At 43.5% G+C, this 12540-nt stretch overlaps 1 protein-coding gene across 1 annotated transcript; it reads right to left on the bottom strand.

Annotated features, from left to right (window-relative positions):
• Window positions 1–3368: 3368 nt before the first annotated feature.
• LOC148832013 (interferon-induced very large GTPase 1-like) lies at window positions 3369–12237 on the bottom strand. Its single transcript, XM_088919647.1, has 2 exons — window positions 4882–12237; window positions 3369–3767 (listed from the first exon to the last, which is right to left on the bottom strand). The coding sequence occupies exon 1, from the start codon at window positions 12178–12180 to the stop codon at window positions 4894–4896; it is 7287 nt and encodes a 2428-aa protein (XP_088775773.1). The 5' UTR covers window positions 12181–12237; the 3' UTR covers window positions 3369–3767; window positions 4882–4893.
• Between the last annotated feature and the right edge of the window lie 303 nt (window positions 12238–12540).

Below are 12540 nucleotides of genomic sequence, written 5' to 3'. Positions count from 1 at the left end.
CACACCTTTGTTAACTCATTGATATAGAAATGGAACAGTGCTGTGTCAGGAGCTCAGACTGTTCTCACACCTTTGTTAACTCATTGATATAGAAATGGAACAGTGCTGTGTCAGGAGCTCAGACTGTTCTCACACCTTTGTTAACTCATTGATATAGAAATGGAACAGTGCTGTGTCAGGAGCTCAGACTGTTCCCACACCTCTGTTAGCTCATTGATATAGATACTGAGTAGTGTTGGGCCAGGAGCTGCAGCTCATGTAGATATTTGAAAGTGCTGAATTCAGCCTGCAGCCCTGTCCCAGCCCACATTCCCGAGTCAAGAATGTATTACTGTTCTCCACATGCATTACATTCATGATGTTCTTTCACCCTCTGCACCACTGAGAAAAAGTTTGTAAAACAGTCCAACGTGCCAAACTGAGGCAAAAGCTTTCTTTATAATTGCAGCAGGCCAGCAGTAGAGAGGATAGTGGTTTCACCTGTGCTGCCACTATGACTGTCATCAAGGCCTCTGTTGTTCATATGTGGTGCATTTATTGATTAATGATGTAATTGCTGAATAGCTGTGAACCACATTCTCACATGGGGTTAATTTAGAATTTCGGTATATAAAGAGACTCCTGGGGGTGGCTGGTTTTAAGCAAGATGTATATGTTGTGTATAGTTTGGTAAAATGAAGTCTGTTCTCATGTTATTTTGGCCCCCCAATGGGGAAGGAGAGGTAGGCCTGTCACAAAAATCAACAAAGCAAATAAAGAATGTCTTCATTTTTTTCCCTGTTGTGTTTATGGGCATCACAGTGGTGCAGCAATTGGCATTGTTGCCTAGCTGGGGCCTGGACTTCATTTATGGAGTAAGGGTGTTATTTGTGAGGAACATTTTCTCTGTGCATTTGCATAGGTTAATCTTGGGGAAACTGGTGCTGGTATGTCTATATGTTTGTCTGTGTGTCCCCTGTGATGTTCTGTTGTCCCATTGAGAGTGTATCTTGCCTTGTGCCCATTGCTTGCTGGAATGGAGTCATGGGGGCTCCAGAGCCTGAGTTGGATGAAGTGGTTAGAAGCACTAATACACATCGGTGAGTGTACTTGTAGGGTGTAAGAGTGATTGGATGAGCATTAATTTGATAGCCAGTCTGACTTTCACTCAGGACACTAAAGCAGAGTAGTCATGAACCGATCTCTCCTGCGTTGACTTCTTAAAACCCAGACTGTCTGATTTTATGGATGGGAAACTGACCAGTGTCTTTAAATCCGATGCAACCCGAAAACCTTGAGTGCAAGACCTGCAGTGAGATATACATGTCTCGGTGAGATAGCTGAAAGCAGATCGTATTTTAACGGAACACGGCACTAACATTTTAATTAGTAAATTTTGGGTGCAATTGTAGGTTTAGAAAGACCCACCAACACCCTTCCTATCTCTCAGCCAGAGGTGTGTGTGCTGTGTGCAGAGTCCTGCTAGAATACGTGTGGTTCCATTAAATGTGTGAGTGTGAGGGATGAACTCAAGAGCCCAGGAAAGGTTGTGAAGGATCTTATCCAGCTATTTCTTGAAAGAAGATAGGAAATCTTCCTCACAAGCATGGCTGGGCATCTGAAGGAGTTCACAGCATACTCGGCTGCTCAGAATCTGTTTTCACAGGTTCTTCAACACTGATGAAGATACAGTAGTGTTGAAAGTGTTTTTCTATATTGCCCAGTAGATTAAACTGCTGAAAGCAAATTTCTTGAGTGCAGCTAGGTGCACTTTATTCAGGGCCAACAGAACAAACATGTTTTGCAAAATCAGGGTGGTTGATGTATGAATGGAGCCCCAGGTGTCAGCAGTCATTCAGGGATTTTGTCTGTTAGGGTCCAACTGCTCTACAGATCCCATAGCTTGCCCTATGTCAGTTCTGCGGAGTTGGTTGTCAGCCCAGCTTCAGAAACGTATGGAGGAAAGTCTGTCAGGCTGGAGAGTGTCTCAACTTCAACTATTCTTGCTGCAATAAAATCTCAAGGTCATGAACTTCAAAAGGACGGTTGAAGCCAGGAAGAAGTTTATTGATGGTGAATGGTCTGGAGGGACAAGCTCACTAGCAAAATTTATAGTGGGCATCCCCGTAGGAGAGGAAAAGGGGTGACCCACAGACTTTGTAAAAGGCTTAATTCCCTAACTTCTTGGGGGGGAGAAATTCGAGACAGCGGTAATCATGGACAGGGTTGTGCTGTTGCTGTGCGGCGGCTCGAGGGTATTGTTCTACCCCGACTAGACAGGCGATATGATGGTATGGAGATGCTCATGAAGGTGGTAAAACTATGGGTCTACCATGACTCAATAGAACAAACACGAGTTGCTGTGGGAAAGGATTCACAGCATCAAGGACCCAGAAAAACGTCTAAGTGACTTACTTGTGGACTGAACTGGGATCCGATCAAATGGTGATCCGAGTTAGGTGAAAAAAAAAGAAGAAATCTGTGGTTATTTTAGTGGAATCATAGCAGGCAGTTATTTAGGGATTATATAGTGTGCTAGCAAGTCCATCCTGCTTTGGGATGTTGCAGTTCTGTTTGGGGAAAACTGCAGAGGTGGGAGTTTGGGGTTTTTTCTTAGTTCTGTTAATGCCAGAGGGTAACCTTTTAATAATTACTGCTTGTGCCCTTAAACCCTTGTTTTTGTCACTTATAATAGACGTAAAGAGTTAATATTGGTACAGTCTGTTTAAAAGCTTTACTTTTGCATTCTGGAATGTTAAATTTATTGTCATGGAATAAAGAGGGAAAAAAATGTGTGTCCTGCTCTCAATATTCTTTATCTATATTTTTCTTGCTCTTTTCAATTAGTCATCTCCTCTGCCTCTCTGTTTTTCAACATAGACCAGCGTGTTACTACTTCATACTGCTGTTGACATCACCTCCACAGCATGTTAACTAAGACGGCCCCTGCACTGTTCACTTCCTTGACTACTCTTACACTGCAGCTTGGCTCAGCAACTGGTATTCTGCAGAATATTAATCTCAATCATCAAGACACTAGACTGAGGCTCTCCCAAAGTGAATTCTACATATATCCAAACGGATCCAACCCCCTAAAGCTTGTACATAGTTAACTTAATCGTTAAAGATTCTGCACTGGTCTTTTGAGGGGTTTGGACAGCCTATCCAGACTACAATTCCCTCAGCTAGGCAAGTCACACCAAATACTCTCTACACACTTCATCTCTCTATGACATTCAATAGGATCTAACTGAAGTAATGAATTATGATGTTGTGAGGTGAGGGATTTAATTTACAGAACCAAACAGGAATTGTAACTTTAAATTGCAACAGTGGTTCGAAGACTGTCAGAAATCAATCAACCACAATAACTGTCTCACACATGGATTCTAAATACACAACATACATTTTATTGATATAGCAACAAAACACACACAAGAGAAATCATTCTCTCTGGGATTTCAAAGACAAGAATTAGTAATGTCAGAGTTAATATGTATGACTATAACACTTATTGATATGATTATAATACTTATTATTTACTCAATAGGTTATATCAGTCTTCTATATAGACAATCACATTCATATTCTCACAGACTAGTATACATTTACTGTAATGAGCTAAATCAAGCACGTTTGTAATAATAGTTTCACACTTGAGAGTTGTAATGCGAGTACTGAAGTTTTGGGTTTTGGTGAGTTTTGAACTTCCTGCTGAAGACGGAGTTGAGCTGTGTTGTCTGTGATCGAGCACAGAGCAAGCAGCTGATTCTGAGAGTGTCCCAGTGCTAGAAAGAGAGAGAAAGGGAGCTCTTTAGCATTTTAGCATTTGCTGAGGACAGCTCTACAATGCAGGTACTGTAGCATTTTGCAGAAGTTAAGTTTTTTTTTTAGGTCTGTGCACAGTGGTCTGCTCGGATCCAGTCACAAGGGTGGGAGAAGCTCCGATGATCCTGGTTATACCTTTACTGAAAATGCTCTCTTATTCAGAATGTCAACAAATAAGACCAACTGTCTTCATTTCTTTGATCAGACAAAAACAACAATTGGTTTGCAAAACAGATTTCTTCTGTTGCAGAGAGAATTGTGGGTAGAACTCTGCTCTTTACTGACGCGCTCTCTAGGCTTGGCACCTTGAAGAAAGTCTTGACTTGGACTGCTTGACTTGGACTGTCAGTTTGCATGGTTATTAGGTTATTAGGACAATTATTAGGTGTAGTTTTTCTATCGACTCTGCAGGTTCCTCATTGTTTGGTCATCTTTTGGGTGATGGACCTCTTATGCACAGTGATGGGTCCCAGACTGAGAAGAGCCATGCTCCAGAGCTGGTGTTTACTGACTCACTCTCTTGTCCTGGCATATATTGATGGGGCTTTGCAGAATGCACCAGTTTGATCATGTCCTTGTCTGCGTTACAAACCTGAGATACTGTATGCTTCTTATCACAAAGGCCCCTTTTAGCTGTTATAGAAAGAGGTCCAAAGTGCTTTCTCAAAGCAACAGAAAAATTAAATCTTTAGTAACAGTTCATTCTTAGTGTAATAATTTGCCTGGCCGCTAAAATTTCCTACACAGTGAGTCTGCTTTGACACACCACACCCTGGTAATTCTGCGGTGCGAGGTGTCTGACAGTGATAATTCAAATAATTACTAGTAATGTGAACAAATAACAAATGTCCAGATACAGTTTGAAGGTAAAATCTAGGAAGAGTTACAACAGATCACCATGGTTTGCAGAAATCTATACTATTCAACAATGTGAAAGCTTTCTGTGACTTTTTAATGTGAACTAACCTAAGTTGAAAACATTTAAGCTTTCAGAGCCTCAATATTTAATTTCGCTCTAAGGAATCTATGATTTAGATCATGACCAACGATGTTCTACAATTCCTTAATACTTACACTGATGTTTGTTTACTGCACATCTTTTAGTGCCGCGTCTTTTTTTCTTTCCCAATCGGCAGGGATTTCACCCAGGCCTGTGAATTTGTACCCAAATTTCTGCTCCAGCTGTGATCTGAAAGTGCAGATAAACCATTTCCAGTAGGACTGTTCGCTGCCATCTGCAGTGATGCTCCATTTGTCATAAGGGGCTCCAGCAGTTCTGTATTGCTTGAAAGGAATCCATCCTTTACAAGAATTGAATGAGATATCGGAGGTAACTGCTGTGGTGCAAAAATAAAGTGAAAAATTATCTGTTTTATAGAAATACCAGCCGGCCAGAGCTGAAGGACGGTGAAATTGGACACTGTGGTCAGTACTATGGTCAGGGATGGTGTTAGTACAGATGGCTTTACAGAAGGGACACTGCTCCCAACACCCACTGAGGGCCTCACACAGAATCTCATCAGGTCTCTGTCTGAACATTGTTAAGTCAATTCTGCTGTTTTCTTTCTTAAGGTTTTCCAGTATCTCACCAAGAGAACAGGCCATCATTTCTCCAAGAAACTGCAGGTCTTTAACAACTTCATTTTCAATGTTTGTGAATTCCTCTCGGGGGAGCGACAAATGATCTCCCACTGCTGCACAGAATTCATCCAGCCACGCGGAGGCGCCGCTCTGCTTCTCCTTCACAGCTGCAGTGACCATAGTGCTCTCTCTTAAGATCTGCTGCACTAGATCATCCAGATTGGTAAGAAACATCTTTTTCAGCTGAACTTTGTTGTCTTTACAGTATTTCTCAACACGCTCCCCGATGAACCTTTCAAAATAATGCTTTGGGTGGTTAATATATTCCATATAGGAATCAAAGTCCTCCTGCCCTGCGAGGTGTCTCAGAATGTGGTTTTCCAGATTGGATCTGTTACCATTAAAAGCTGGATAGTTCGATTTCATTTTATCTGTAATCTGGATACAGGTTTTATCACACACTGCCTGCTGAATCGCTGGCTTGAGGCGTTTGCACAAAAAATCTACAAAGAACGTGACAGATGTGGCTCCTTTACAAAAGCTCTTAAAACAGTCAAGGTACTCATCCCTCTTACTCTCGAGGTAAATCAGAGGATCATTGGCTCTCTTGAAGGCTGTGTGCATTTTCTCAAACCGTCCCACGACCGTGGTGCACAGATGGACAGACAATTCAAACTCGTACTCGTTTGTGAATATTTTTTGTTCTAAGAACTTTTCAGATTCATTTATGTCTCCTTTTATAAGCCCCAGTATTTCATGGATGAAGTTGTCATTGAAATCCACCTTTTCAGTTTCTTTCTTCTCAATGTATTTATTGACATTGGTTCTTATTTGTTGAGTGAGTTCATTCCCATGAATCTCCCACTGTGGATCATGAGAAGTAACTGTGTTCCATGCTTTTTGATACCAGGCCTGTTTTATGTGTTTTTTCTTATTGAACTGGAAGATTTTCTCTCTCTTCACAATCTTATTGATAACATCTCCCTGGTTCTTGAATTTTTCCAGGAGGATGTTGTCCACTCTGGCTTTGACATTCAGCTGTTGCTCAGGGGGCTGTTCTGAGGACACTCTGGTCACCCAGTTCACCCAGAGTCTGTCAAACTGCTCCTCCATTTTCTTATCGCTAAGCTTCTGCTCCTTCAGTCTAGATGCCAAACCTTTGCTCATTGTAATCAATTCTGCCTCATATTCTGATTTCTTCCTGTCCAGCTCTGTTCTGCATTTCTTGAGTCTGATCAGCTCACTGCACTGCTTCTGGTTTTCTTCAATGAGCTCATTCCTCAAGCTCTCAAATCTCTTGTCAACGTTCACCTTCCACTTAATTAAGATCTCCTGGTACTTTTCCTCTTTAAAGTACTTCTCTATTTCATCTGTCAGGGTTCTGTAGACCTCATCAAATTCTCTCATCAGATCTGCTGATGTCACACCCTGAATAATTTTATTCGTAATTTGGTTGCGCAGTCTGTTCTGTACCTCCAAGGCTCGTTTTCTCATCTTCCATGACCACTCTCCATACTTGTCCTCCAGTTTACTGTAAACCATCATTTCCAAAGTGTTTCTGAAGCTGAAAACAAAGTTCTCCCCCAGCAGGGCATTCCAGAGATCTCGGATCCGTAATTTAAAGTCTGAAAATGAGGGAAACTTCACTCCTGGCTTCCACTGAGCGACAGTAAGCAGCTTCATCTTCAGGTCCTGGACATTCTGGCTGTAGGAGGGGTTGGGAGGAGCCATTGGAGGGTCTCCTTCCAGAAGGTTTTTGAAGTAGTAAACCTGTGACTCCACATCAAACTGGATTATATCACCAAAGCCAGTAATTTCAAAGCCTTCTTCTCTGGCTGCAATGCGAGCCATTTCATCTAGGCTCTCCTGTAGACGCCTCCTTCCCTCCATATTCATGTTATTTGCTGAAGCTTCTGCCACATTCTGGTGCACAAAAATGCAATTAGGTTTTATCTGGACAGATTTCATTCTAAGGAAAGCCTGGACACAGATCTGGAGAATGTCTTGCATTTCGGATGGATTCTCTCCCATGATGTTGATGAGAGTTATGTCACCAATCCCAATAATAAAAGTTGCTAATTCATTGTCGTGGCTCAGTGTGGCTTTATTACTGAGCTCTGGTGATCGAAGTCCTTCTGTGTCCACCACAAGGACAAAGTCATACTGCAGCTGGGCTCGGACATCATCACTCACTCTCAATAATTGCATGAATGCTCCCCTGGTACACCTTCCAGCACTAACTGTGAACTGCAGGCCAAACATTGTATTCAGCATTGTGGACTTCCCTGAGCTCTGAACACCAATGACAGAGAGGACAAACACCTTTCTGTTTTCAAGTCTCTCAGTGAGTTTGTCCAGCACGGCCTCAATCCATACCAGAGGCACATGAGCAGCATCTCCGTCCATCAGCTCCAGAGGATATCCTGAAATCAAGATCTCCACTCCAATAGCAGGAAGGACATTAGCATGCCATCTGTAATCTTCTAGACCCTGTCCTTCTAATTGAACTGCCTCGTACAACTGAGCAATTTCTCTCATGAGGTGTTGAAGTCCAAGTGTAGCTGCACTAATCTGTTCAGATATTGAGCTCAAGTCTTTCTGCAGTTCCTGCTCCTTGTCCTTAGTCTTTTCTTTCTGTCTCAGTGTTGTCCATGTGGAGTGGTAGTTCTCTTGAAGCTCAGTCAGGGTGTCTGTAGTCAGTTTGTCTAGAGACATTCTCAGCCACTGCAGCATGAATAGTTTATTATCTTGTGAATCTCCACAGGTTAAACACTCCAGGAAAGATCTCATGAAATCATTGAGAGGGAAGGCTTTCTTCAGCTGTTTACGGCGGAGGGCTATTTTCTCAGCTCTGATCTCGCTCACCTGCTGTTCGATGCTTTTATTTGCTTTGCTGTGCAAACGATGCTGTTCTTTGTCCTTCATGCACCACTTATGCCACAGCTCACCCTGCAGTGGTAACAGATTTTCCTTGATGCACAACAACTCATTTTCTTTCAACAGCTCCAATAAAATCTGTGCCTTTTCCTTCCCTTCTCTGCAGGATTTATGGTCTTCATCCACCCTAAACTGCCGTCTTGCTGCCTGTAAGACTGTTCGCAAGCTGGCAGTTGTGCTGTGAGTGGAGAGAATGTGTTTAATGTGTGAAATTATCTCATCAGTCAGATCAGATTCATTCCTGCTCTTAGCTGCCAGTCGTACTCTGGTTGGATTGTTTGAATGGGGAACATTCTCCATTCCAGCTAATAGACAAATCAAGGGGACAGAAGAGTTTAAAAGAGTTTGAGCTATCTTCTTCATGTCTTCATCCAGTGAAGTCTCTGAGATCAGAACTACAATGATAGTGCTGACCTCCTGGAGAAACTGCAGCTGTTCTGGGTGTTTGCTGGCATCACCGTGGAGGTTCAGAAAAGCCACACAGTTGTCAAACACATCGTCCTTCCTGCCTCCTGGACAGTACCAAGCGATCTCCACCACCCCATCCATGAGTAAGCAGTCTGGGGAGCCACCTCTGCAGTGCCGATGGAAAAACACATTGTGTTTCTTCGGGCTGATGATGTTGTTCAGGATCTGGGATTTGGAGACAGAGGATGATCCCAGCCGGATGAAGGATACAGTTGGCACTGCAGTTTCAAACATGTCCTTGCTGTTGTGTTTCACAGTGCTGCCTCTCTCAGATGACTCCTTACTGCACCATGATCTCTTGATCTGTCTCAGGGCCCACAGAGGGAACTCCACTGCCCCAGTACAGGGGCTAGGCACCAGGAGGGGTAAGGCGAACTGACAGGTGGAGAGCTTTGAGAAGAGGTACGGCCTCAGAAAGTCGCCAGAGCAGTGGAACACAGCCATGTGGACATCCATGGGGTGAATGTGTGTCACTTTATCAGAGTCTTTGTCATCACAGGTAGTGAAATTCTGGATGCCAGGATTGAAAAAGTCATCACTGCATATGATGGCATCGATTGCGTTTTGGCTTGGTGTAGACCTTTCGACAGATTCAGCCACACAAACTTTAAGAAACATACTCCTGTAACTATAGTCCAACATCATGAGCTTGTAGAGGTAATGAAAGCACAAGTCCTTCTCAGTTTGTGGCTGGCTGGCACAGCATGACAAACTGTTGATAACAAGCACATCAGTTTTCTTCATCCTACATGGATATGAATCCCTGAGCCCAAGTTTTTGTAGCAGGTTCATAAAAGCATCTGTTTTGTTATTCACAGCCTTACCAGATTGTTCTTTCACTGTGTCTGGATGACAGTCCTGCTGGACTGAGGACTGGGACACATCGTAACATGAGTGGCTGCTCTCCGAGAAAGAGATCTCCTGAGAGCATGTTAAATTCTTCAGGTCTTTCACAATTTCTTCCGTTCCAACATTTGTCCCCTTCTTCTCAATAATGAACATTAGTTCTTGCTGAAGTCTTTCCCAGTCCTGCTGTTCATTTACATAAGCCACTGCCGAGAACACATCAGGATACATTTGGTCTTTCAGCTGTGATTTTAGGAACTGTAGTCGCTTTTCTTTGTCCTGTGAGGAGACTGACTTTTCATCTCTGGATACTGTCAGAGCTGTCAGCACTAAGTAGGCCTGAGCTCTTGCAGGAGCTTGTTCTTTCAGAGAACAGTACTTGTCATAAGCCTTCTGGAGCTCATTTTCTAAAAAATCAACGTCTTTCCAGTCCAGAAGATAACTGAAAGTTTTATTCTTCAAGCTGTATCCTAAGGAAGTGATGATAGAAAGTACCAGCAGCTCTGTTTCCTCCTCATTGTTCTGTACTAAAGTCTGCCGCAGGGAGGTCAGGGAGAATGTGATGGTACAGGTGGCTTTGATTTTGGCCTCACGCATGTTTACAGAGTCATTGAGTGCAAATTTGGAATCTTGCAATTCCTCCTTTGTTTGCTTCAGGATTTCTGCCAGTTCAGAGAACTCCGAAACAGAAATATCTCTGTGTATTTCCTCCTTGTTGTGGTATACCCATTTCATGATTTCAGCTCTGTTAGGGAAGTTTTTCACCGTATACAGGTGAGGCTCCATGAGAGAGCGCACCACCATTCTCAGGTTTATTGCTTCCTCAGGATTGTGTTTTTTAACAGCTTCCAACAAAAACTCTTGCATGTCCTCGTTCGAGAGACAGGTCTGAAACCAGATTTTGTGGCATCCCGTTTTTTCTCTCAGTTTTATCTTGAACTGCAGTAAATCAGTCAGAATCTGTTCACTGTTGGACACAGCCCAGTTCACCTTCTGAATCAGTGCCTGAGCCTTTCTCTCTGCTGACAGCACGTTCTCTCCTGACATCAGGTCTGCATCCTGCCCTGTGATCCTTCTGTAAGCCTCCACAAGCCAGCTGCTCAGTTTGAAAGGGTCTTTGAAGTCTTGTGTGTGAGCAGATAGGATGATGTCCCACACAGGAATCAGCCTGGTTCCTCTGTCTATCACGTGCCATGTTCTGTTACTGCTGACCAGAGCACATTTCCACTGCAGGTGATTGTCGGTTTGAGCAGGACCCCCAGTTTTAGTGACAGAAAGCTTCACTTTACTCATCTGGGTTTCTGTGTAATTCCCAGTAAAGGATCCTTTCAGCTCTGTTGCAGAGGTGCTCACTCCGATTGAAATGGATGACATTAGTCCACTGTATCCTGCGCCAACATAGATATTTAAGGCTTCGGATGTCAGGCTGTTCATCTTTGTAAGATCCATGCTGCTGAAACCCTCAGCAGAGGCCTTCCACCAGAAGACGCCACCAAAGTGAAGAGGACCCTGGTTAGCATGGGAACCAAATCTCTTTAAAAAATGACCAACTCTTTCTATTAACAAAGGGATCACGTCATCCTCATCAGTGTTTAACAGCACTGTTTCTATGTCTCTGAGTTCTCTCATGGCAGCACTTGACAGCTTCAGTTTATCCTTCTCAAGAAAGCTGGATGCCAGTGGTACATAATTGAACATTGTTTTCCATATGTAGGAGTGTTCAGACGAGGATTTGCTTGATTTCTCCTTCTCTGTAGAGTGTGATTTTTCGGTTGTGTTTTCAATAGAAAAGGCCTTGAATCCAGCTTTCACTGAGCACCTGAATGTGTAGCCAAGCTTCTCCACGACCTTTTGGAAAAGCGTCTGCGTTTTATAAGACGAAAACTCTTCCTGCTCATAAAGGGAGCTGTGCTGGGGTCCACAGAGAGTAAAGCCCTCGGGGACCTCAATGAGCTGCTCTCTCTTCTCCACCATGTCCTCCAGATTCCTGGTGCAGTATACTCCCTCCAGAGCCAAGCCTCCAGATGCGCTTCTTAACACCTCCTCACCAGCAACGTTTCCAGGGGAAGACAGGGAGGAGCCTTCCAAAAGACCAAGCTGTTTGTGCAGATTTTCCACCAGGTTTTTCAGAGGTTGTCCAGCAGGTACCCAGCACTCCTGGGGGATGTCAAGAGCTGAGCAGATCTTCTCTTCCCGTTCTTTCACCAGAGCACTGTTTCGGTCTATGCCTTCCCTGTGCAGTTTCTGGAGCTCAGCCAGATCCCGTTTCACCTCCTCTACTCTCTTCATCAAAGGCTCCTGCTTCTCCAGTTGTTTTTTCTTCAAACCCAGCATCTCCTGCAGGGCCGTTCTTTCCCATTCGTGTCTGCTGTGCTCTTTCAGTTTTTTATAATCTTCGTCTCCCAGATACTGCAGTGCTCTTGAGGTTTGGACACTCAGGACATCTTTAAAAACCTGTGACCAATAAACTCCGTCCAGGCCAGCTTTCTCAAGCTCTGCCGCAAGATCGGTGCCAGGGTTGTTTTCAGCTGTCCTGGCCATTTCCTTCTGTTCCTACTGTCGAATTAAAAGAAGATCAACCACATACGCATCACCAGTGTAGACGTGGTTTCCTGTAACATAGAAGACAGAAGAAAATAGAAAAGCAGGTTATTAACAGAGTGATCTGCTCATCTAATGCTCTTTAAAATACACTGTGGAAAATACTGTTACATAGTCACTTGTTTATAAATGTCTTAAAAAGTCTGAAGATGTGCATCATTACTGTGCTGTAGCCTGATCTCATAGGATCTCAGCAGCCACGCACATCTATACCCAGTCAGTACTGGAGTGACACCTGCCACCCAGTGATGTTACAAGCACATTGCTGCTTAGTTTTAGTAGCCTGGCCAGGGGACTTGT

The sequence above is a fragment of the Atractosteus spatula genome, chromosome 6 (assembly GCF_055471065.1).
Source record: "Atractosteus spatula isolate fAtrSpa1 chromosome 6, fAtrSpa1.hap1, whole genome shotgun sequence".
Taxonomy (NCBI): domain Eukaryota; kingdom Metazoa; phylum Chordata; class Actinopteri; order Semionotiformes; family Lepisosteidae; genus Atractosteus; species Atractosteus spatula.
The sequence above is the reverse complement of the archived record's forward strand: the minus strand, read 5'-3'. Positions and strand labels throughout refer to the sequence as shown.

Bases quoted from the DNA above. Each gene is read 5' to 3' on its own strand.
- LOC148832013 (XM_088919647.1), bottom strand. From the start codon at position 12,180: ATGGCCAGGACAGCTGAAAACAACCCTGGCACCGATCTTGCGGCAGAG.